Source organism: Dermacentor albipictus, chromosome 9 (genome assembly GCF_038994185.2).
Source record: "Dermacentor albipictus isolate Rhodes 1998 colony chromosome 9, USDA_Dalb.pri_finalv2, whole genome shotgun sequence".
In the NCBI taxonomy this organism is placed as follows: Eukaryota; Metazoa; Arthropoda; class Arachnida; order Ixodida; family Ixodidae; genus Dermacentor; species Dermacentor albipictus.
Genome location: NC_091829.1, coordinates 2,466,873 through 2,490,025, shown reverse-complemented (window position 1 = coordinate 2,490,025; position 23,153 = coordinate 2,466,873). Strand labels below are relative to the sequence as shown.

At 44.6% G+C, this 23,153-nt stretch overlaps 1 protein-coding gene across 5 annotated transcripts in view; it reads left to right on the top strand.

The window, feature by feature from the left end:
* The first annotated feature begins 1,100 nt into the window (after positions 1-1,100).
* Rtca (RNA 3'-terminal phosphate cyclase) overlaps positions 1,101-23,153 on the top strand; it is a 129,565-nt gene continuing 107,512 nt past the window's right edge. Inside the window, exons 1-4 of one of the 5 annotated variants that reach the window (XM_065441047.2) lie at positions 1,104-1,341; positions 2,563-2,663; positions 2,740-2,883; positions 7,558-7,681. In XM_065441047.2, coding sequence (XP_065297119.1) covers positions 2,581-2,663; positions 2,740-2,883; positions 7,558-7,681 — 351 coding nt within the window. In that variant the 5' untranslated portion in view covers positions 1,104-1,341; positions 2,563-2,580. Of the gene's footprint in view, positions 1,445-2,562; positions 2,664-2,739; positions 2,884-3,546; positions 3,728-5,513; positions 5,590-7,557; positions 7,682-23,153 lie in introns of those variants that run through there. The other 4 variants (XM_065441046.2, XM_065441048.1, XM_065441049.2 and 1 more) reach the window with 4 other exon arrangements.

Sequence of the window (23,153 nt, the reverse complement as noted above, 5' to 3'; positions counted from 1 at the left end):
GAACATGGGCCGTGACTTTTTAAATGCGTTTTTACCGTTCCCCTTCCATTAGAGTGAACTTTCTTTCTTTATTATAATCATCATACGTGTTACAGTGCATACGCAAAAGATTGTACATTCGTGGACAAGTACCCATTGCGGTCGTTCGATCCGTATGTGTGCAATCAATGTATTCGATTACTGCACGGAAGTTGATGACATCGTGAAATTCACGTGGTGTTGTGGACAGTACTGGAATAAAATACCGCGGTCCGTAAAGTGCTTGGCATCCCCATAGGCGCCAGCACCGAGAAGCTCATGCAGCTGGGGGTCCACAACACTTTCGATGAGGTTGGGTCACAGAAGTTAGTCACCTGGACTTTAACCCGTCAGGGAAAGGCGGTGCGTGCTCGACGCGTGGTCGCGGGAGGCCGTCACGGTCTCGCCGTTCCCGCGCAACGTGCACCCGCAACGCAATGTAGGCACACGCCGGGCCCGGGCCGCACTTCTCGGATCCGTCGCCGACGAACCACGATCGGACCGGTTCGCGGCGGCCGTGGTGGATCACAGGGGCAACCTAATGCCGCGTCCGTGCGGGGCAGGTGTCCGGATTGCGGAGATCCATTCTGCACTTTAGAACACATGCTCTGGCGGTGTCCCTCGTTACGGACCACGGCTCCGGGCACGGCCTGCCCGTCCCAACGTCGGAACGGCTCGCGGCGGCCCCCTCCCTCATAAGGGGGTTTCGGAGTCGCTCCTCAGGACCTTAATAAACTTCACTGCCTGCCGTGAAGTGCTCGAAGTTGTTTGCATAGAATGTTTGAAAGAAGTGCGGCCATTGACGTCGCTACAGTGTCGACGTAAAGTGCCGGTCCCGTCTGTGGTTAAGGAGACGGGCCCCGTCACTGTAGTGTGTATGTTAAAGTGCCGGGCCCCGTCACTGTAGTACAGATGTTAAAGTGCCGGGCCCCGTCACTGTAGTGCACGATTATGTTAAAGTACCGGGCCCCGTCACTGTAGTACAGATCTTAAAGTGCCGGGCCCCGTCACTGTAGTCACTACCTAAAGTTTATCCAATCCAATCCAATCTTGTGGCTCTTGCTCGCGCCTGCGCACAAACGGCTGGCGATCCCTCAAACGAACGTATCGTGGCGGCGCGCGAAGTTGGTTTTTTATTCTATGTGCTGGTTGGCTCTGTGATACACAAGCTGCAGAAGTGTGACGGCTGAGAGATCTTGTAAAAAGTCATCTGTGGACTGTTCTCTATTTTCTTGATATGAGCTTCCGACGTGCCAGAATGACGGATGAATCCAAAGGGAGCTTGTTTACCATCGACGGCAGCGTTATGGAAGGCGTGAGTAGGTGATTGAGCGAGGGCCTACGTTTGCGAAACTTTAGTGCAGTCGGCGACTGGCAATATCGGCTGTGGTAACACCTATCATGAGTGGCGGGAGCAAGAACGCCGGTCAGTGAGCCTTTAGGCAAAAGATCAAGTTTCGTGAATGCTATTCAGTGGCGTAGCTAAGTCGTCTGGCACCCGGGGCCCATAGGTCTTCTGTCACCCCCCCCTCCCCGGGTGTAGCCGGCGGAAAGAGCGGCGTCTTCAGACGTATATGACACCCCCCCCCCCCCCCCCCACCACTGGCCCCTTGCCCCCGGGGCCCACAGCCCCCCGGCCCCCCCTGTTGCTACGCCACTGATGCTATTTGAAGTTTCAAATGGCCTTTCACTGTCTTAAAATTCTTTTCTTCTTTTTATTTTTTACCTTAAGGGGACAGGGGGTCTGTCGGTGAAAAGTAACTTCTACATGCGTGGGCGTTGCAACTGAGCTACCCCCCTAGTGCAATATTATAGGGAACAAAGAAATTGCTTTCAGAACGCTATAGTCAATAAACACACGTTCCAACATGGTTCAGAACAACCATTCATTTGGGCTAGGTGGTGCATACTTGAACTAGGAAAGAACAGCGCCAACTAAGACTATCACGAGCGGGCGAACGACGAATGACGCTTGTCCTGTGCCGTTCTCACGCTCGTGATCGTCTTAGTTGGCGCTGTTATTTACACATTCCAAGTTCAAAGGTATTCATTGCCACCAAACGTTAGAGAAGGAGCTGCCTGCTGTATGTTAAAACATCAATTCACACATCAAGAGCAATTGTTTCTGTAAGTCAAATTTGCTGTTCCCGTATATATTGGTCACGACTGTACCTTGCACTTGCAGAGTTTCTCAGTTATTGGATGCTACTTAAAAATGTGGTCGTGGTTGGAATAGTTGGTATGGATCCATGACCTTGAATGATGCTTTGTTTTCTGCGTCCTTATTTGTAATCAAATAGGGGCGCAAAAAACAAAGGGGCAACATAGAGACAAGCTCTTCTTGCGTCTACTTCCCTTGACAAGGCAGCATGTATGTAGTGTTGTGCATCATTGATTCATAATCACTGGTCACATAAATAAATTTTAAAAACACCCATGCTAAAGATACCCATGCTACCCAGCTCCTTTTCCCCTGTCAACATGTGCTTGAGTAGTTTTTTTTTCATGTAATGTAGTATTTTCCATATCTGGTCCTTTCTTCAGGGAGGACAGATACTGAGGATGGCCATAGCGTTCAGTGCACTATTCCAGAAGCCAGTGCGGGTAATAAATATTCGTGCTGGAAGGAGCAACCCAGGCCTGAGGTAATCGCGATATAGTTAGTGATTTTTAGCACCTCTGTAATGGTAGCTCTTTTTGTGTGTCTGTATGTGATTACAGGCCACAGCACTTAACAGGCATCAACTTGGTGAGGGATATCTGTGGAGGCCATCTGGAGAATGCCTTTATTGGGTCGACAGAAGTTGTGTTGTACCCTGGCCCCATCAGAGGCGGGGAGTACTTTGCTGACACTGGAACAGCAGGGTGAGCGTCGTGGGGCATTGAAAATGTATTTATTGGACTTGACGCAACTTGCAAATGAACTAGAAGACACATAAGGCAGAGCATAGAACAGGGCAACCAAAAGGCACAATAATAATGTTAATTGTTTTATTGCCTCAAATAAGTGCTGGTTAACAAGCAAGAAACTGAAGATGTATTAGCAAAAGGGCATATTTAAATGTAAAACTGTGCAATCCAGGGGCTCCAGATGGATCCAGGGTTGGTGGTGTAGCTGTTACTTATAGAAGGTCAATTGTGTGTGCACTGCATGGTACTCGCCAGCAGAAATTAAGTTCGTTGTATGTTACATGATCTTAGACGGCTGTTCATGTTCATTGCAATCTATCACCCTCCGAATTCATCAGAAGAATACATGCTTGCTTCAAGTGTCATTTTACAGAGTGAATTTGAGAATTTAAACAGAAAAATTGTAATAGCTGGTGATTTAATTCTCCCACATATTGACTGGTCTGAATATAAAGTGACCCAAGTTGATGTATTGTCATCATGTGCACTCCTGGATGTGGTGTTCAAATTGTTCAAGGGCACACTCGGGTGCACAAAAGGGGAGGTTCACTACTTGATCTTGTTTTTCTGAGCCCGTGTCTAGCTCAACACAAGTACACTTGTAAAGTCACGAAGGGAATTGCAGATCACAAAATGGTCATTTTTCACCTATTAGGCATTCATCATCAAGAGCGTACCACGAAGACTGCACTGGTCCCTAATTATTCAAAAGCTGACGATGTTTCCATTCTGGACTACCTCGATGTTAACTACGCCAATTTTAAATACATTGGTGCATGTGAAACTTCAACGGTGGAAGGTGCGTGGAAACGTTTTAAAGAAATAGTACCAACACTAATAAAATGGTACATACCTGACCGTGAACGTCGACTGAGGTGCATGCGTGCAACACAAGATAGTAATAAACAAAGTGTAAAATGCTATGACGTCACAACGCTCTCTTTATCGTTCAGAACTGAGTTGGTCGCTGCACAGAAGCGATACATGAATGAATCACTAACCTACTTTATTAAGACACCACCGCAGAAGTTTTGTCGCTATCTATCAGCTCAAGAAACGAGGGACGTATATTTAACTAGCGAGAACTGCAAGATTACTGATGATTTCCAGATAGCCTGTACTTTTAGTGATTATTTTGAATCAGTGTTTACGAACGGTGATTGCATTTTACCGGGATATGACCTGTGCTGTCCTGCCTTGATATCTGATATTGTGATGACTCAAGAAGGCACTTTTAACCTTCTTCTAAACCTTGATGTAAAGAAATCAACCGGGTTGGATCGGATTACAAATGCCTCTTTAAAAAGTATGCTGAGTCGTGCTCCTATTACTTGACTGACATATTTGACAAATCTTTACAAACAGGAGAGGTTCCTAATGACTTTGGAAATGTGTGAGTAATGCCGATTCATAAAGATGGCGTTAAAGATAGTGTGAATAACTAGAGGCCTGTGTCATTGACAAGCACATGCTGTAAAAAGCATGTACTTACTAAGCACTTAAGAGAACTTATTGAAAAGCACAATCGAATGGGCAACCAACAACATGGTTTTAGGTGGGGCTTCTCTACCGTGACCATTCTTTCTGAAGTAGCACACTTCATTAAACAAATCGTTGACGCTAGAGCACAGTTTGATATTATTTTTCTTGATTTTAGGAAAGCATTTGACAAAATAACGCATCCCAAGTTGTTCCATAAGCTTAGCACAATTTGCGGATTGATACTCTCATCGAGTGGATGGCAGCCTATTTTACAAAGAGAGAGCAAGTGGTTTGCATCCAAGGCACCACCAGTATGAGGCAAGCGGCACGAGACAGAGGTTCCCGAGGGCTCTGTCATAGGGCCCCCTGTTGTTTGAGCTTTATATTAACGATATGAGTAGCAGTTTCTCGCCTTACATTTGTGTTAGGCATTATGTAAATGACACAGTTATATACTGAAAGGTGTATTCTATCTATAATCAGGAAAAACTTAATGAACACTTGGGGACGACAGGCTTCGGGTGCCAAAAATGGCAAATAAAGTTGAACTCTAGCAAAACTGTTTTTATGCCAATTACCCCAAAAAACAAGCCACTATTATTTCATTACATGACTCATGATGAAGTGCTCTGCTGAGTCAGCATATAAATACTTGGGTGTTTACGTCACAGATAACTTGAGCTGGGGTCGCCACATGTATTATATCTGTGATAACTCGCAAAAGAAACTGTGGATGTTTTGTTGTAAGCTTGGTGATGCGATAACTGAAGTCAAACTTTTAACGTATGAAACTTCCATTCTGCTGTTGCTGGAGTATGCATGTGTGATATGGAAACCACACACACACACACACACACACACACACACACACACACACACACGCACGCACGCACGCACGCACGCACGCACGCACGCACACACACACACACACACACAAAAAAAAAAGAAACATTGCGAAATGTGAACGGGTACAAAATAAGGCTTTAGGATTTATTTTTAACTTTATTCGTCGAATGCAGTCAATAACAAAACTGAGGACACTAGCAGAAATTCTTACTGTGTAGCAAAGAATGAACATCAACAGCCTCAAATTCTTTTTACAGATATTGCATGGCAAATGTCAAACTCAAATAGTGAAAACTTAAATAATGGACACTTCACATTCACGCACAAAGCACGGTAAGCACATAAAGCCCTTGAGGCATAACACAGAGTCCTTTAAAAAAATCATTTATTGTGTGGGCTATAGATACATGGAACAAATTACCGAATGATGTTGCCCTGTGTAATGATGTTAAAATATTTGGGAGGGCTTTGTTGAGTGACACAACCTATTGTACTTAATGCCACTTCTAAATATTGAAATCAGAATTGGTATACCCAAATGTACTTTCTTGCTTACTCGTGTTCTGCTGAGTTGTGCTGGTATGTTTATTGTACGATAGCATTTTGTTTGTATTTGTGTTCAAATTTATAACACCTTTATTTGTGCCCAATGCAGCAACTCCTGTTTTGGCATGTATGCTAACAGTATGGATAAATCAATAAAATAAATGTACACCCTCTCAAGCGGGCACCTACGGAGTGTGTCACTTAGTGCACGTTGCCGAATGTAAACGTCACAAGTGGCGTGCACTCTGGTCGGAGTGCATTCAAGGAACGCACTTTGCTGGCCAAGTGCTTAGCCTTGCTGCCAGCAGTTTGAATGGTACAAAATGTAATGCATAAAAAAAGGACACATAAGTCCATTTTAGTTCTTGAACAAATTTTAACAAAATAATCAGAACAGAACTCGCTCAAATTTTGTTTTAACAGGATCAAATGCAGTCTCGTCGCACGCCACCATTTTGCTCTGAATTGGCTACACATTTGTTTTGGCCGGTATTGACTTGCAACACTCTTATAATAAAAATCTTTTCCGTTTTTTGTGGAGAAAATATGCATTATGGTTGTTTTTATCTGTAATACAATGTAAAACAATAACTTTTTAGAAGCTTTTTCTTTTTTATCTACATCTTAGAAAAATGAAGGTTCTCGCCAATTTTCTTTTAATGTGAGTGCGTTTAGTTTTCCTGTTTAGCACCGCATAGCCTAAAGTGTCACTCAAGGTCCCGAAGTGCACTCCCCGTAAGTGCACTTAACTTGCCCGCCTGATAGGGGTATTAGTGTGTGGACTGGTAGGATGGTCAGTGTCATTCCACAGAAACCACCTGCAAAAGTAGCTGAGGTGGAGCATCCTTCTGTCTTAGCATCCTCTGCTAGGCTATTCCGTTACCACCCAGCATAGCCCTCTTTGCTTGTCCAATTCCAATAAAAGCAGAAATACACACATGCTTCGGAACAAGCGCCTTATCACTCCCATCAGCATTTTTCTTCTGATCTATTCCTCTATGCACACACGCATAAAAGAGAAGAAAGAAAGTGCTATCAGCATCAAGTAAAAACTGTACGAAGAAATATTGACAAAAGGAAGGCACATAAATGAGGGAGGTGAGCACATGCTTCCAACTTTATTGAAAAATGCAAACCAAGTATATTTAAAGGGCGCAGCTATTGTAGGAAACATTTTTCTTGCTTCAAGCCTTTGACTGCATGTTCTAGCCAGAAAAAGCACAAGCCAAAGTGAAAAGCAGTGGCTGTCACAGTGAACTGCAACACATGCCTGATGCCCCAGTGACAAAGCATATTTGCACACCGTGATTTATCACCAAGCGTGCGCAATACATCAGAATGAAATGGGAAAAAATAATTCAATATCGCTGAAACACTGTGACCTAAATAAAACTAAGACAAAGAAAATAATTGGTATATAAAAGAAAGCTGGAGGTCTAGTAAATAACCTACAAAGAACAGGCAACAAGAAACAAGCCTTACATGCAACCGTCTCTGTTAGCTGGAGCAAGAGCAATACATGGAGCAAAGAGCGCCTACCTGGTCATATGTGTCTGATCAGGGAACACTCATCAATAGATAACTATGGAGTCATTTTTTTTGTCTGATAGATTCACTGTTGCTTTTATTTACTTAGCACTTTTTTCATCATGTTCTGCGTAAATATGTACAGAAATAGGCAGTGTACTACTTTGGAGTGCTGAGCATGGCTGTTGCAATCTGTTGTTTGGCCTCCTTGGTCGATTTTATTTCCAGGAGCGTAGTGCTGCTCCTTCAGGCTGCTCTGCCATGCCTGCTGTTTGCCGATGCACCATCTGTGCTGCGCCTTCGAGGTGGAACCAATGCAGAGATGGCCCCCCAGATTGACTACACGCTGTCGGTAAATTTCTTTCTCTCATCTTCTGACATGGTGGCACTGTCTCCAAGCAAGCAATAAATGTGAACCTAAGTTATAGTATCATTGTTCCAGGGGTCCAAGGACATCTAAACCAAGAATGAAAGGACCTGAGAAAGATATGTACAAAGCTCAGAGCTAGCAACAAGCTTTCACTAATACAGCTCTATTTCCAATCACTTATGGCAAGAGTGTCTAGTTACCTGCAGGAACTTTGTGTTGTATCTGGGCACCTTGCTTCCATTTTACAGGAGGCATGGCAATATTTATTTTGAGTGAATCAGGATTAGTTTGTACATGATTTGCCTAACATGCATAGCCAACAATATAGCGCAGCTGTCATTTGAATGGCCTGTTAGCTGGTTTCATCAGAACAACCATATCGCACCTTGTACTATCGGCACAAATTCAAATGTTTCTAAACTATTCCAATGTGTTGTTCTATTTCTAGGTTCACCTGAATATTTAATCGTGGTTTGCATGCTTAAAAGTCAACTACAGAACAATTACACATTGCCCTCCCATGTAGTTATGCGCAGCGGGCGTTTTGTTGATCCGTTTGTCTTGTTCAGGTTTCAATTTATGCGGATGGTACATTGCTTCATATTAAAATACACAGACAATGCGCAGGCTTTCAAGAAAACGTCAAAGGAAATGGCCTCCTTGGTAAGAGTATTGTTCAGTGAAGAGCTACAAAACTACTGCTCTCAAAGAAGAATGGAATGGAAGTTCATCACACAAAGAGCTGCATGGTGGGGTGGCTTCTGGGAGAGATCGATAAGAAGTGTGAGAACCAGCCTCCGGAAGCTCCTTGGCAAGGCAAAGCTTACGCCAGAGGAATTTATTTTCTTCGTAAAGAAGCACCAGATCACCAGCTTTCAGACTGCTCGAAGCTTGAATGTTGGCATAGTGCGCTGAGCACAGGCTAAGAAGATATTCTCTCCTCCATCTTCTCCAAAAGTGCTCCACTAACTGATTACGACGAAGCCACTTTCTTGTGACTGTAGAAGATCTTGGCCCTGAAGTATCGACATCGTCGTTGTGGTAAGGAAAGCTTGTTAGTCATTTACCAGCTAAGAAATGAGCCGGAGTAAGTATTTCCATTTCTGCTGTTGATGTTGACAAGTAAGTGAGAGGTCTGGAGTTTGCTACTGCCTCTATCTCATACAATACCGTCTTTAAATCTTCTGGCATAAGCTTTGCCTTGCCAAGGATCTTCCGGAGGCAGGTTTTCAGTCTCTCCCAGAAGCCACCCCACCATGCAGCTCTTTCTGTGATGAACTTCCATTCTATTCTTCTTTGAGAGTAGTAGTCTTGTAGCTCTCCACTGAACAATACTCTAGCCAAGGAGGTGATTTCCTGCAATGCTTTCTTGAAAGCCTGCACATTGTCTGTATATTACGTCGGGCAAACCACGACGTCATACAAATCGACGAGGCGTGAGCAGAAAACTTTCTGCTGACAGTCTGCTGGTTAATTCAAAGTGTGCTGCTCTTGTGACGGCACAAGTAAATAACACAATGTAGCCCTTCGAGGTACTGTCTTTTATGTAGAGAGGTCCAGAAAAATCTATTCCAACCTCTTGAAAGGGATCAGATCAGCGTACTCGTTCACTTAGTAATGGTGCAACAGGTGCGCTGCTGGACTTTAAAGGGACTCTAAAGGCACATATTAACTCGACGTGGACTGTTTAAATACCATCCCAGAAACCTCGTAACGCTCGTTTTGTGCTTGGAAAAAACTTAGTCAGGGTATTTACCAACCGGGAAAACCGGGAATTCTCAGGGATATTGAGTAGCCTGAAATGCTTAGGGAAAACTCAGGGAATTTGTGCCTCCATCAGGGAAAATTAGCTGCAATTTCATTGAAAGGGTCGAAAGTCGTGGTAATGCTCGCTCAAGTAGAAATGGTAATAAATCGTCTTTGACGTCCTGTCGTCGGCTGAAGGAGTTGCCAGAGTACAGTCAATAATCGACTATCCGGATTCCCGATAATTTGGACGGTTTCGCGGCACCACCAGTACCCCAGAGTCAATGTATCAGAACATCTGATATTCTGGACGCAAAACTCTTCGCTGTCCAATTTTCGGGATGTTTTGCCATGACCGCAGGTCCGAAACGGCATTAATCAAAACCACCACTGCTGCCATTTTGATTACCTCGCCGCCTCAAACTGGCGCTCTCGCACGCAGATCCGCTGGCGGCCGTAGCCACCACTGTGGCAACGCTAGGCCTAGCTGCTTTGATGTTTGCTATGAAGCTTCTTGCCGTTAGGTGCCGTGTTTTGTATTGAAGAAATTCGCTGCTGTCAGCAATGGCACGGACTCTGCCTTTGTGGTCCTCGCGATTGGCTTAGAAGCTTGGAAAGCACTTGGTGAAGCATACACAAAAGTATTGCAGTGAAGCATAACAAGCGTGGGAAGGGGCTACTGCCACGGGATACAGTATGCATTCCTTACATAATCATACACGCGTGTACCCGGTATCTCCTTTCGCAGTACGAGCACCGATATGCCTAATACGTTTACCGACAGGCCTTCAGAGCATTTGTTAATGTGCCTGTGGCGGTCTGAGCCTTTAAGGGCAATAAATGACATGCATTAATTTTTTTACAACTGGCCGATTTTTCGGACGTTTTCGCGGCCCCTAATGAGATCAAAAGCTCGGACGTGGAGTGCGCAACTAACCAAGAAGATGCTTCGAATGGTCCGTGGGGCGAACGAGTGGCGGAAGGTATACAATTAAGAACAGAAAGGACATACGCATTGAGGAATGAACAGGAGAGGAAGCGTGCTGCCGCCGTTTTGAAGGAGCTTGAGCTCAAAAAATAGTGTAAGCTGATGCCGAGATGCAAGTGTCCCTCATCCAAACCAAAATAGACTCTTTAAAAGCAGTGAAACACAACACTGAGGTGTCATGCGCGGGCTGAGAGTAAGTCAGGACAGTTGAAGTTGGCTTTCGAGCTGTTGAGAGAGAATATCAATTGTGACAAAGTTCGGGCCCCATACCACTCAGCTTGCTATCAGTTGATAGAAATGCCTCATATTCGAAAATATTTGCTTTTGCATGCATCTCCTTTTTTATTCATATTTGACAATGTCCGACTCGATTTGCAATTGTTTTCGAAGACATCTTATTTGCTGTGCATTTTACTAACCCCTCCCTTCTATTCTCTTTTTGAATAACATAAACACTACTCTTTAGTATTCAAATTGGATTGAGTCGTCTTTTAATTTTTTCATATGCTTACTAGATAGTAACAGCATCGGGCGATATGGTTTCAGCTCGTCTTGACATAAAACATAGTTCTGCGTCACTCAGGGAATTTTGCAAAGGCACTCAGGCAAAACCTGGAAAGCTCAGGGAATTTGCAAATGTCAACTTGCAGGGTGTCTACCAACCGGGAAAACCGGGAATTCTCAGGGAATTTGAACAGTCTGGAAAAACTCAGGGAAAACTCAGGGAATTTGTGCTTCCATCAGGGAAAATTAGCTGTAACTTTATTGAAAGGGAACGAAAGTCGTGTTAATGCTGGCTCCAGTAACAGGAATCGCAACGAATCATTATTGACGCCGTGTCATCGGCACGATGTATTGCCAGAGTAGTTAACGACCGCTTTTCTCGACGCCTGATTTTTTGGACATGCCCGATAATTTGCACGGTTTTGCGGCACCACCACGTACTTCATATAGCCAATGTATATTGCCCCGACTGCAGGTCTGAAATGGCATTAATCAAAGCCGCCACCGCCGCTATTTTGATTATCTCGCCGCCTCGAACCGGCACTCTCGCAGGCAAATCCGCAAATCCGTAACCACCACCGCGGCAACGTCAGGCCTAGCTGCTTCTATGTTCGCTATTAAGCTTCTTGCTGTGCGGTGCCGTGTTTTTCATTGAAAGAATTCGCCGCTATCACCAATGGCACCGACTCCGCCTTTGTAATCCTAGCGATTGGCTTTGAAGCTCGCAGAGCACAGCGCGTTGCGTAATGCCAGTCTGCGAAAGTTAGCTTCGCCTCGGTACACTAGTGTTAGGCGGTGAAGCATAACAAGCGTGGGAAGGGGCCAATTGTCGCGGGACACAGTATACATTACTTAAATACACATGCGTGCACATCGTCTTCTGTCACAGTACAAGCCCTGATATGCCTAAAAAGCGTACTGGCAAGCCTTCAGAGCTTTTTGAGACGTGCCTGTGGTAATTTTAGCCCTTAAAGGCAGTTAAAGACATGCATTAATTTTTTTCAGACTGCCCGTTTTTTTCAATTTTTTTTGCGGCCCCTCGGAAGTCCAAGAAATCAAATGTTGACTGTACAACTGACCAAGAGGATGCTTCAGATTATCCATGTGGTGAAAGCGTGGTAGAAGGAGGATGAGAACAGAAAGGACCGACGCACTGAGGAATTAACGGGAAAGGAAGGGTGCCGCCACCTTTTTGAAGGAGCTTGAGCTAAAAATACTAAGTGATGGCTGATGCTGAGACACAGGTGTCCCTCATCCAAACCAAAATAAATTGTTTACGCAGTGAAACCCAACACTGAGATGTTGTGTACGGGCTGAGAGTATGTCAGGACAGTTGAGGTTGACTTCCCAGCTGCTGAGAGAGAACCTTAGTTGTGACAAAGTTCAGGACCTCATACAGATGAGCTTGCTATCAGTTGATAGAAATAGCTGATATTAAAAAAATATTTACTTATGTATGCATCTCCTTTTCATTCGTATTTGAAAATGTTCGACTCAATTTGGAATGGGCTTTACCATTTCTTTCGCTGTGCATTTTACTAACACCTTCCTTCTGTTTTCTTTTTAAATAAAATATATATTACTCCTTAGTATTCAAACTGGATTAAGTCATTTTTTTGTTTCAGCATCCTTACTAGAGAGTGACAGCATCGGGCAACGTGGTGTCAGCCTGTCTTGACATAAAACAAAGACCTGACTCATTCAGGGAATTTCGCAAAGGTGCTCAGGGAAAACCTGGAAAACTCAAGGAATTTGGAAATGTCAACTTGGTAGACACCCTGAACTTGGTAGACACCCTGTTAGTTTACAAGCAAATTGCATCTGAAGGGTCCCAATGCCTTTTTTGAAAGTCAAATCTCCCGCCAACCAGGGGAGTGGTGATGTTGCATGCATCATCACTATGCCTTGCTGCCTGCCATCGACGAGTAAAACGGCACCCGACAGACGGTGGTACCAAGTCAAAACACAGTGGTGGGCTCACCACTGCAGCTGCTTTTTATTTTTAGTCAAGTGGCGACATCACATGGAAGTTGAATTCTCTGCTACTTGAAGTATGTGTGAGCCAGTAAAACCAGCGCAGCACTACGCGATCAAGAAAGTGCTGAAAAGTGAAAGTGTGAGCGGCACGGTGTCGAGCCCACGTCGTCAACAGCAATTTCAATGAGTTCATTTTTCTAAAAATGAAATAGAACTGGACAAGTAGCATTTTGTTTCATCTTATAGTATATCACAAGGATGTTCTTTTGCAAGGAGTACTTGAGCACTAGTGACAGAATTTAACAGAGGAGTGCCTTCGTCATTGGGCTAGTGCTTGAATTTCCCAGGGGAGTCTCTAATCATGCCCTGCATTTACCTCGATTTCTCGATTATTAAGGCTCTGTTCGCGATGATATTGACGCCTTTAAGATTCTTGAGCACTGATCTATCACTTTAGCTTGACTTAGTATTTGTCTTTAGTGTCCCTTTAAGCATGTCTTGATGCAAGCGTTGCATCCTCTGATGACTTTCGTTACAGTTTGTTTCCACGGGGTAACCAAAATTTCTCTCTAAGCTCAGTAAGGGTATCTTGCAGATCACTGTGGAGTGTATGCTTATGGCAGTCTCTTATGACAAGTTTTGTCAGATGATGAAGCAGAGGCAACAAAATCGGATGTTTAACTTCTGCTTCCTGTGAAAATTGCAGTCGTCCACTTACATGCAACCGTCCTTCCCTGTTGAGAAAAGGATGAAGCATTTTCAGATCTGAATTGTGATTCAGCTGTAGTTCCTTTTCAGGCTGGTTGATTTGTTCCGCATAAACATCTTCTTGAGCCACCTTGATTCAGTAATTTTCAGCGCCGCTAATGTCTTCGGCTGTGAGCTGTGGTTGGTCCCTGAAGCATTTATTTTCGCAGCTTTTGATGAAACGAAATACCCATGCTGTTATTTGTAATACTCTTTTGAGGCTTGAGTAACGTTCAAGTTCAAAAATAGGCAACATCGTTTTCACATGTAAAACTCATATGACAACTTTTCCTTCCAATAAGTCTATATCAGTACTACGTAATTCTGTCTGAAGGGTGTGCATGGGCCATGCATCTTCCATTTCTGTAGACCATGGTGGTCCTCTCCATCATACTGCGTTTGTCTTGAGAAACTGCAGCTGAACTCCCTGTGTAATGTAATCCGCAGGATTATGAGTCCCAGGACAATGTTGCCATTGGCTCTTGTTGGAACAGCCTTGAATTTCAGCCACCCTATTCTCGACGAATGGCTTCCATTTCTTCGGAGACCCTTTTATCCAGTGCAGTGTGACCTTGGAATCCGCCCAAAAGAATGTTTCTAACTTGCACTTCTCATGGGCAGTCTTCAGAAATTTCGCTAACCTTGCTCCGATCAAAGCACCAAGTAGCTCCAGTCATGGCAAAGTCACTTTCTGCATAGGCGCCACTCATGACTTCATCATTATAAGGTGGCTATGAGCACAATTCTCTTTGTCAAGGAATTTCAAATATGCACAAGTTCCATATGCCCTCTGACTTGCATCACAAAATATATGAAGCTGCATGGAGTGACTTTCGAGCCCAGTCTTGACCCAACATGGGGTAGTCGTAGAAGTAAGGGGCTGCAGATTTGAGCACCAATTTTGCCACTGTAAAGCAAGGTCCGAAGGCAAATCGGCGTCCCAATCTACCTGTCTCTGCCACTCCTGAAACAATATCTTGGCTTGAATGCTGAAGGGTGCAATCATTCTGAGCGGGTGAGATATCATTGACACTGCTTGAAGAACATATCTCTTACACGGCTTTTGATCTTTTCCCAAGAAACATAATGCTTATTTTGCGACTACTGTCATCTTGTCTGTTAGAGGATCCCACAAGAGTCCTAATATCTTGACAGCTCCCGATGTGGCGCTATCTCCTTCAGCCGCGGCAATAAGGTCTGTCAGCAGTTTAGAATTTGATGACCATTTTCTTGGTTGCATTCCAGCGTCTTCCATTATAGCATTTGCTTCTCTGTATGTTTTTTGAGCTGAATCCTCATTATCAGCTCCTATAAGAAGGTCGCCAACATAAAAAGATGCAGTAAGCAACTTGGCCGTTTCTTCTGTTTGATCCTTTACTCCATTCAGGTGGGGTTGGAGTATGGTGTGGAGTAGGAATGGGCTTGCTACTGTTTCAAAAGGCACCCTTGTCATGTGCCATTCCTTAATTTTTGGATGGGGGTTTTTTTTAGAGGGTATATCCTTGAACCATAGGAATCTCACCGCATCTCTGTCTTCCAATTTTACGCTAATCTGGAGAAAGACTTTCTCAATGTCAGCCGTCAGAGTAATACGGTTCATACGGAAACGTATGAGAAGAGCAACCAAGTTGGCTAGTAGCTTAGGTCCTTTCTCGAGATGGTCATTGAGGGACGATGAATCAGAATCGTGAGCGGATACGTCAAAAACTACTCGTACTAGAGTCGTTGTTGACTCACCTCGCACAACAGTGTGATGTGGCATGTAGTAAGAGCTTAGAGGGTTGCGCATTAATTTGGCTAGGTACTCTCGCGGCGTGACCCATCTTCATATAGTTCCTTATTTATTTATTTATTTATTTATTTATTTATTTGTACCTCAAATACCCCATTTGGGGTTTTACATGAGGGGTGGGCATATTTACATAATATTTTCAATAAATGCCTTGAACGATGAATGACTGGAGTGGTGCACCGCTTCAGCAGGTAGATGATTCCAGTCTTTCGCTGTTTGAATGAAGAAAGAGTTAAGATGAGCGGAGGTGCGAGCTGGAGGGGGATAAACAGCCTTTGAATGGCCATGACGGGATGAAGTGCGATGCGCAGGCGTGATGTCGGTCTGATGAAGTAGTGAGTGATAAAATTTGTAAAAGAGGCACAGTCTTGCTGTTTTGCGGCGCTGCTCGAGGGTTGGAAGTTTCAGAGATGATTTAAGTTTAGTAACGCTACTGTGGTAAGAGTAGTCAGAATGAATGAACCTTGCTGCACGATTTTGTATGGATTCTAGTGCTGTTGCCAGGTTAGATTGGTGTGGGTCCCACACTGAGCATGCGTATTCTAGTTTGGGTCGAACGATTGTTAAGTATGCGAGTAGTTTTACTGAGTGCGGAACAAGACGTAGATTACGGCGCAGGTAGTTTAGTACACGATTGGCATCATTGCTAATGTTGCAAATGTGTGAGGACTAACTGAGGTTATTGGACAAGTTAACGCCTAGGTATTTATATGAAGTTACAGCACATATTTCCGAACCGGCGATAGTGTAATTAGCTGACATAAATGATTGGCGACGATGGAAAGTAAGTAGTGACGTTTTTTTGACGTTGAGGGACATTAGCCAATTATTACACCATGTTTCAATGACGTTAAGGTCGGACTGGAGGGCGCGAGAATCAGCGTCGTTAGTAATAGGACGATAGATTACACAGTCATCAGCAAATAAACGAATTTTGGAAGAACAACCTATAGGTAAGTCGTTAATGTATATTAAGAAGAGTAGTGGTCCCAGGACTGTGCCTTGTGGCACGCCAGAGATAACGGGTGATAAGGTAGACGAGCATTGGTTAGCGTAAACAAACTGTTGACGGTTAGTGAGAAAGTTGCGTATCCATTGGAGAACATGAGGGTTAAGATTAAGACATGATAGTTTTAGAAAGAGCCGTTCATGAGGAACCTTGTCAAAAGCTTTTTGGAAATCTAGGAAGAGGGCGTCTATGGGTATGTTTTGATCAAGATGCGAGCTGATGTCATTAACGAATAGGGCTAGCTGAGTCTCGCAGGACATGCCTTTCTGAAAACCGTGTTGATTTGGATTTAAAAAATTAGCGGATGTTAGGAAGTTTACAATATGAGAATAAATTATATGCTCCATTAGTTTAGAACAAACACTGATGAGGGAAATTGGATGGTAATTGTGGCACGATGATGATGATCCTTTTTTTGGTACTGGAATTATCTTACCTATTTTCCAGTCTTGCGGCACCACTCCAGATGATAATGATTGCTGAAAGATATGACACAAAAATACACTAGAGATGTGCGTGGTGTTCTTAAGCATTTTGGAATTGATGCCGTTGATGCCGGCTGAGGATGTTAATTTGAGGGATTCGATTAGCTTCGTTATACCATGTGCTTCGTTGTTATGTCAGGCATCGTTGGGTTGTTGAGGTAAGGACAGTCTGGGAGGTCAGTGTTAGGTTCAGAAGTGAACACGGAAGAGAAGACAGAGTTTAGTACTTCAGATACTTTATGGTCTGGAACACGGTTATTATCGTTATCACATAATAGTAATGGTTTACGGTTATTTGGGTTAATGTATTTCCAGAATTGTTTGGGATTGTTTTGCAGCAAGTTAGGGAGTGTAGTTGAGTAGAAGGTTCGTTTAGCTGTTGCGGCCAAGGAATCAAACTCCTTTTCAGTGACGTAATATTTTTCCCAGGCCGGAGCGGTATTGGAACGCTTGGCTTTACGAAACAATCTTTTCTTTTTATTATTTAGTCGTTTTAATGTGTTGTTGAACCATGGGGACGAAGGTCGCTCTGTTAAAATGATGGTTGGTATGTAAGTCGTAGTGAGTTCGATCATTTTATTTTTAAAAAGCGTCCAGTTGGCGTCTACTGTGCGCTTCGGGAAATCTATAATGAACCAGTTGTAAAACTCGGTTAGTGCGTTGTTGATGCTGATGTAATCACCTTTATCGTAGAGTGTTATTTTCTTTTTTGATTTTTTGCAATGAGGTAGCTGCCAGGATAATTCTGCATGTAGTACCGAGTGATCACTTAGTTCTGGTAGATGTGTTATAGAAGAAACACTGTCGGGATGGGATGTTAAGATAAGGTCGAGTATGTTAGAGCACTGTTCGTTTTTCCGCGTTGGGGTAGATGCTAGCTGTGTCAAACCAAAGGTGAGGCATGTGTTAAGAAAATTACATTCAAGGTTATTTTTAGACAGTGTTATGGCTGGTTCGGACCATGTTATATCAGGAAAGTTAAAGTCACCTAAGAGGAGTAGTTGCACATGATTAAATGACTTAGTAACAGTTTGCAGTGCCTCGTGGAAGTGAATAGTGAAGGAAGCATCTGCATCGGGGGGTCGATAGCATACACCGATAATAGTTTGTAGGTATGAAGAACTGCACAATACGAATAAGATTTCTAGAGGTGAAGTGATATTGATAATGGAGCAACAAAGGCTACGATGGGCAGCTATCAGAACACCTCCTCCGCGTTTGCCTACACGATCTCGCCTAAAAATGTCAAAATCAGGAAGAAAAGAATTAAGCTCTGTGTTATCGACGGTAGAATTCAGCCACGTTTCTGTTAGTACAAGAAGCTTACAATCAGAGGAATCGATAAGGCTACAGAGTGCTTCGCGTTTGGGCAACAAGCTTCTAATGTTAGTATAAACGAATGATACAGGGATGCTATATGGTTTTGCGATAGCGCGTGATGGTAGCTATGAAGTTGAGGTAACTCTATTTGTAGTGTTATCATACTTGTAAGTTCTGTTATCCACGATTAGTTTATCGTACCGGAGTTTGAAAGGTTTCTGTTGCGACTTGCCGAACTCGATTAGTTGTTTACGTGCATGCCGGGTGTTAGCTGAGTAGTCTTCCGATATGCTGTAGCTGGACCCTCTAAGTTGTTTAGCATTTGAAAGAATGTGTTGTTTTACTTTGAAATGAGCTAATTTGATAATTATGGGTCTGTTTCTATTAGAGCTATATCTGCCAATTCTATGAGCGCGCTCAATATCTAAGGGATCCAACTTGACATTAAGGTTAGAAGCACAAAGTTCCACAATTTTCTTCTCAGATTCTTGCCACGTTTCACGCTCAGTATCAGATACCCCAAAAAACACAAGGTTAGAACGACGAGCCCTATCTTCTGAATCGTTTAGTCTTGATGAAATGTCGGAAATGGCTTTAGTGTTTGTATCGACCACTGTCCTGATGCAATTAACTTCGGTTTTTAGTGCAGTTATGGCGGAAACATTACCTTCAATTTTTGTTAGTCGCCTTTTAATGTCGTCAAAAATTTTGTCGTTCTGCGATAGTTTATTTCCAATTGATTTCATTTCACTTAGAAGGGATGCCTGACCTCAGTTTATTTCCTCCAATGCAGCCATTATGTCACAGGATGCCTGCGTAGAAGTGGAACGGGTGTTAGGGCCGGGATTTGATTCTATGTCGCCAGAGAGAGAAAGAAGTTTTAAGATGACATACGTGCAGTCGCGAACAATGGTAATGCAGCAGCCTGGGCTTGGCAGCACTAGCAAAGTGGCATAGCGGGAACGACGCGCATAAATAGCGTAATTGGTTGTTACCTGTAATGCGAAGAGGCGTCGGGCGTCAGTAAACCGCATTGTCGGAGTGCTGCCAAGCCCACTGATGAGAGCGAGGGGGTGACGTGTTTTATGCGTGAAGGTTGATGTCTGTTTCGATGCGTCGGCTGAGGCAAGGTTGTATGAAAACGATAGATGCGATGAATTTCCGTTCAGGGGCGGTGCGGCACAGTAGTCAACGGCGCTTGCGTCGTTTTCGGAGCACTGGAGGGTAGACGAGGTTGGCCCGTCTGTAACACGAGCGCGCTCAGGGTAGGGCAAGCCTACACCACGCACGAAGGCATACAGCTGACTGTAGACGTGAGGCGGCGCTGAACGTCGGTCGGCATCGGCATTCCCGGGCAGACGATAGAGGATGCTCCGCCAGGTAAGTGTATCCCGCAAGCCAACACACCGCAAGCCGGGCGTGCCCGCAGGCCTCGTGGCGGCACCAGGAGAACGGCAGGTGCCAACGGGGAAGCAGAAGCCTGTGAGCACCTGTAATGCGAAGAGGCGTCGGGCGTCAGTAAACCGCATTGTCGGAGTGCTGCCACTGTGGATTGTTCTTCATTTTCTTTCTGAGACACATCAGTCGCTTCCATGCTTGCAATCGGTTATCTTCAAGTTGACAGCTTTCTTTCCATGGAAGGACTACTTGGTAGTAACCGTTCACGAAGGCCATATCGTGTTCAAATTTTTCTAGCACCATATTAGGCTCCTTATTTTGAGTGTTGTCGACTGGCACAATCCATGTGCTCTCTAACTCCCAAAACCTGCGAAGAAGATCGTCGAAAGAGTCGGTAGATGCACTTGCTCGCAATACGCATGCGTTGAGTGCTGCTTCAAAAGAGGTATTAAACGAAAGTGGTCCTTGTAACCTCCAGCCAAATGCAGAGCCCAGCACCACCAAGTCTGCCTGGCCGTGGTATTGTTTCATTTCTCCGGGCATGAATTGCCATAGCTGGTCAGCACCAATTAAAAGGCTAATACCAGGAACAGCAGCCATGCCTCGTAACAAGAGCTTATCTGCAAGGTGTCCATCGCTTTCGATGGTTCTTACAAAGTCATGCTCGAGTGGTACTTGAACAACATCCTTTCAGACGAACAATACTTCAGTGGCCCGTACCAGGTACTCCAGATTGTCACACTGACTGCAAAGTTTTAGTTCGACAAGGTGATGTATGGTAACCAAGCTTGTCTGTCGAAAAATATTTAGCTGTAAATTAACAGATCCAAGTTCTTTCAAGCCAAGTGTCTTGGATAAGTCTTCATGAATGAATGTGCGCTGACATCCGCTGTCTACAAGTCTATGAATGTAGGCCCTTTGCTTTTTTCTGATGATCCACGCCCGAAATTTCTGCAATAAAACCTCAGCATCCACATACGAACGAGAGCTGGTATGAAGTCTGTTTGTGGTTACGGGGCTTTCTTGTTCTGTTGTCTTAGGTTTCCACTTGGTATCGCACATTGGGGAGAAGTGTCTTCCTCTGCATGTTCCACACTTAACTTTTCGATAACAGTCTTTGGCAAGATGTCCTCTCACGGTGCATCAATAACATGGGTTATCTGTAGCCAATTTCTTCAACTTTTCTTCATGGTTGATGCTGCTGTCACAAACTAAAGTTGATTGCTTCGAAGACCCACAGAAGAGACAGTCCTTATCTCTAACTTTCGAGGAAGACTGCAGGACAGCTGCTGTTCGTAAGGTGGAGTTCAAGTTTCTTCTCTCCTCAGGTGGTTCAGCGCATTTCTTTCGTTTAAAGTCATGAACTCCACTTCTTTCTCGGCTTTCAACTGCCATGCAAAGATAGGTCAAGAGTTCTTGCAACTCCTCATCGGCTGTCGCTGTCATTGAGTCTTGCTGTTGTGCAGAGCCTGAACTGTTGATAGCAGACGGTGATCACTTGGTGTTCTTTTCGGTAATATCCAATGACAATGTCTGCTGGAAATGCCTTCAACAGAATGTCCGTTATCATAGTTGCGCAGCTGGCACGACTGACGTTTGGACCTTTCAAACCTCTGATATGGCACTGCACATAATCCAATAGCCTTCTAAGATTGTATACATCTTCTAAGGAAGCAACTTCTGGTAGCGTGCGCAGACGGCGTAGACGGTCCTGCATAATGCGACGCTTATCGCCAAAATGACTCTTTAGAATTTCGATGGCGTCGTTGCACTCGCCTGTTGCTTGTAGACCAGAAATTGAAGCTGCTGCTGCACCACTTAGAAGATTCTTTAGATATTGAAATCGTTCTCCTTTCGTCAGCTCTTCGTTTTCATGCACAGATGCCTTGACTTGCTCCCAAAAAGCAGGCCAATGACAAAGCTGCCCATCGAATGTCTGCAACTGTAGAATTGGAGGCTTGATTGATTTGCGCGAGGCGCGATCATCTAGTGCATGTGATGAATCTGCAGCTGTGGAAGGGGCACTAGTACTAGAACACTGATTTTGACGGACTAGCCACTCCCGAGCCTTCAGCTCCCCCAACATTGCTCGCGCAGCATCTTGATAAGTCAACACAGTTTCAAATTCTGCCGTGAACTCGTCGTCAGGGACGTCTTCTATCTCGGCATTAAGCTTGTCCAAGTCCGCATTACTGGCATGTAGTCGTTCGATGAAAAATGAAATCTTTGCAGTCTCAGTGTTTTCAATCACGGCTTTTGCTTCATTGATGAGACGTGTATTCATCTACTTGTGCCGTTCGCTTGTCTTTGAGGACATTAAGGTGGTTCATCTTGTGTTTCACCCCGCAGGGGTGTCTGCGTCAGCAGGCGTTTGGTGTGTTGTGACACCACGTACCCGAGCACAAGAGGGTTGGACCCTCCCGCGTGTAGCCCTGCGCGGCTTAGCCGTGTCCGGGGAAAGGGGGATCCTGGGGGTTGAGCCGATGCTGGGTGTTCGGACCTTTAAGGCCCTTCGGCGGAGGCAACACACCTCTTTGGCCTCTGCTTCACGTAGACGGCACCCCCGGACTGACCCACCTGGGGGAAATCGGCAGTTGCCTTTTCCTGTCCCCCTCTCCATCTATGATCTTTCTTCTGCACCTCTCCTTCTCTCCACTCCATTTCTTACCTTTTCTTTCACTCTGATTTCCTGGCGTCGAGGGTTAACCTTGTGTGGCTAACCAGCCTTGGTTACACCATGTACGGTTATAGTGCAGGGTGTCTACCAACCGGGAAAACCGGGAATTCTCAGGGAATTTGAACAGTCTGGAAAAACTCAGGGAAAACTCAGGGAATTTGTGCTTCCATCAGGGAAAATTAGCTGTAACTTTATTGAAAGGGAACGAAAGTCGTGTTAATTCAGGCTCCAGTAATAGAGGAATCGCAACGAATCGTCATTGACGCCGTGTCATCGGCACGATGTATTGCCAGAGTAGTTAACGACCGATTTTCTAGACGCCCGATTTTTCGGACATGCCCGATAATTTGCACGGTTTTGCGGCACCACCACGTACTCCATATAGTCAATGTATACTGCCCTGACTGCAGGTCTGAAATGGCATTAATCAAAGCCGCCACCGCCGCTATTGTGATTATCTCGCCGCCTCGAACCGGCACTCTCGCAGGCAGATCCGCTGGCAGCCGCAACCACCACCGCGGCAACGTTAGGCCTAGCTGCTTCTATGTTCGCTATTAAGCTTCTTGCCGTGCGGTGCCGTGTTTTTCATTGAAAGAATTCGCCGCTATCACCAATGGCACCGACTCCGCCTTTGTAATCCTCGCGATTGGCTTGGAAACTCGCAGAGCACAGCGCGTTGCGTAATGCCAGTCTCCGAAAGTTAGCTTCGTCTCTGTACACCAGTGTTAGGCGGTGAAGCATAACAAGCGTGGGAAGGGGGCAATTGTCACGGGACATAGTATGTATTCCTTAATTACACATGCGTGCACTC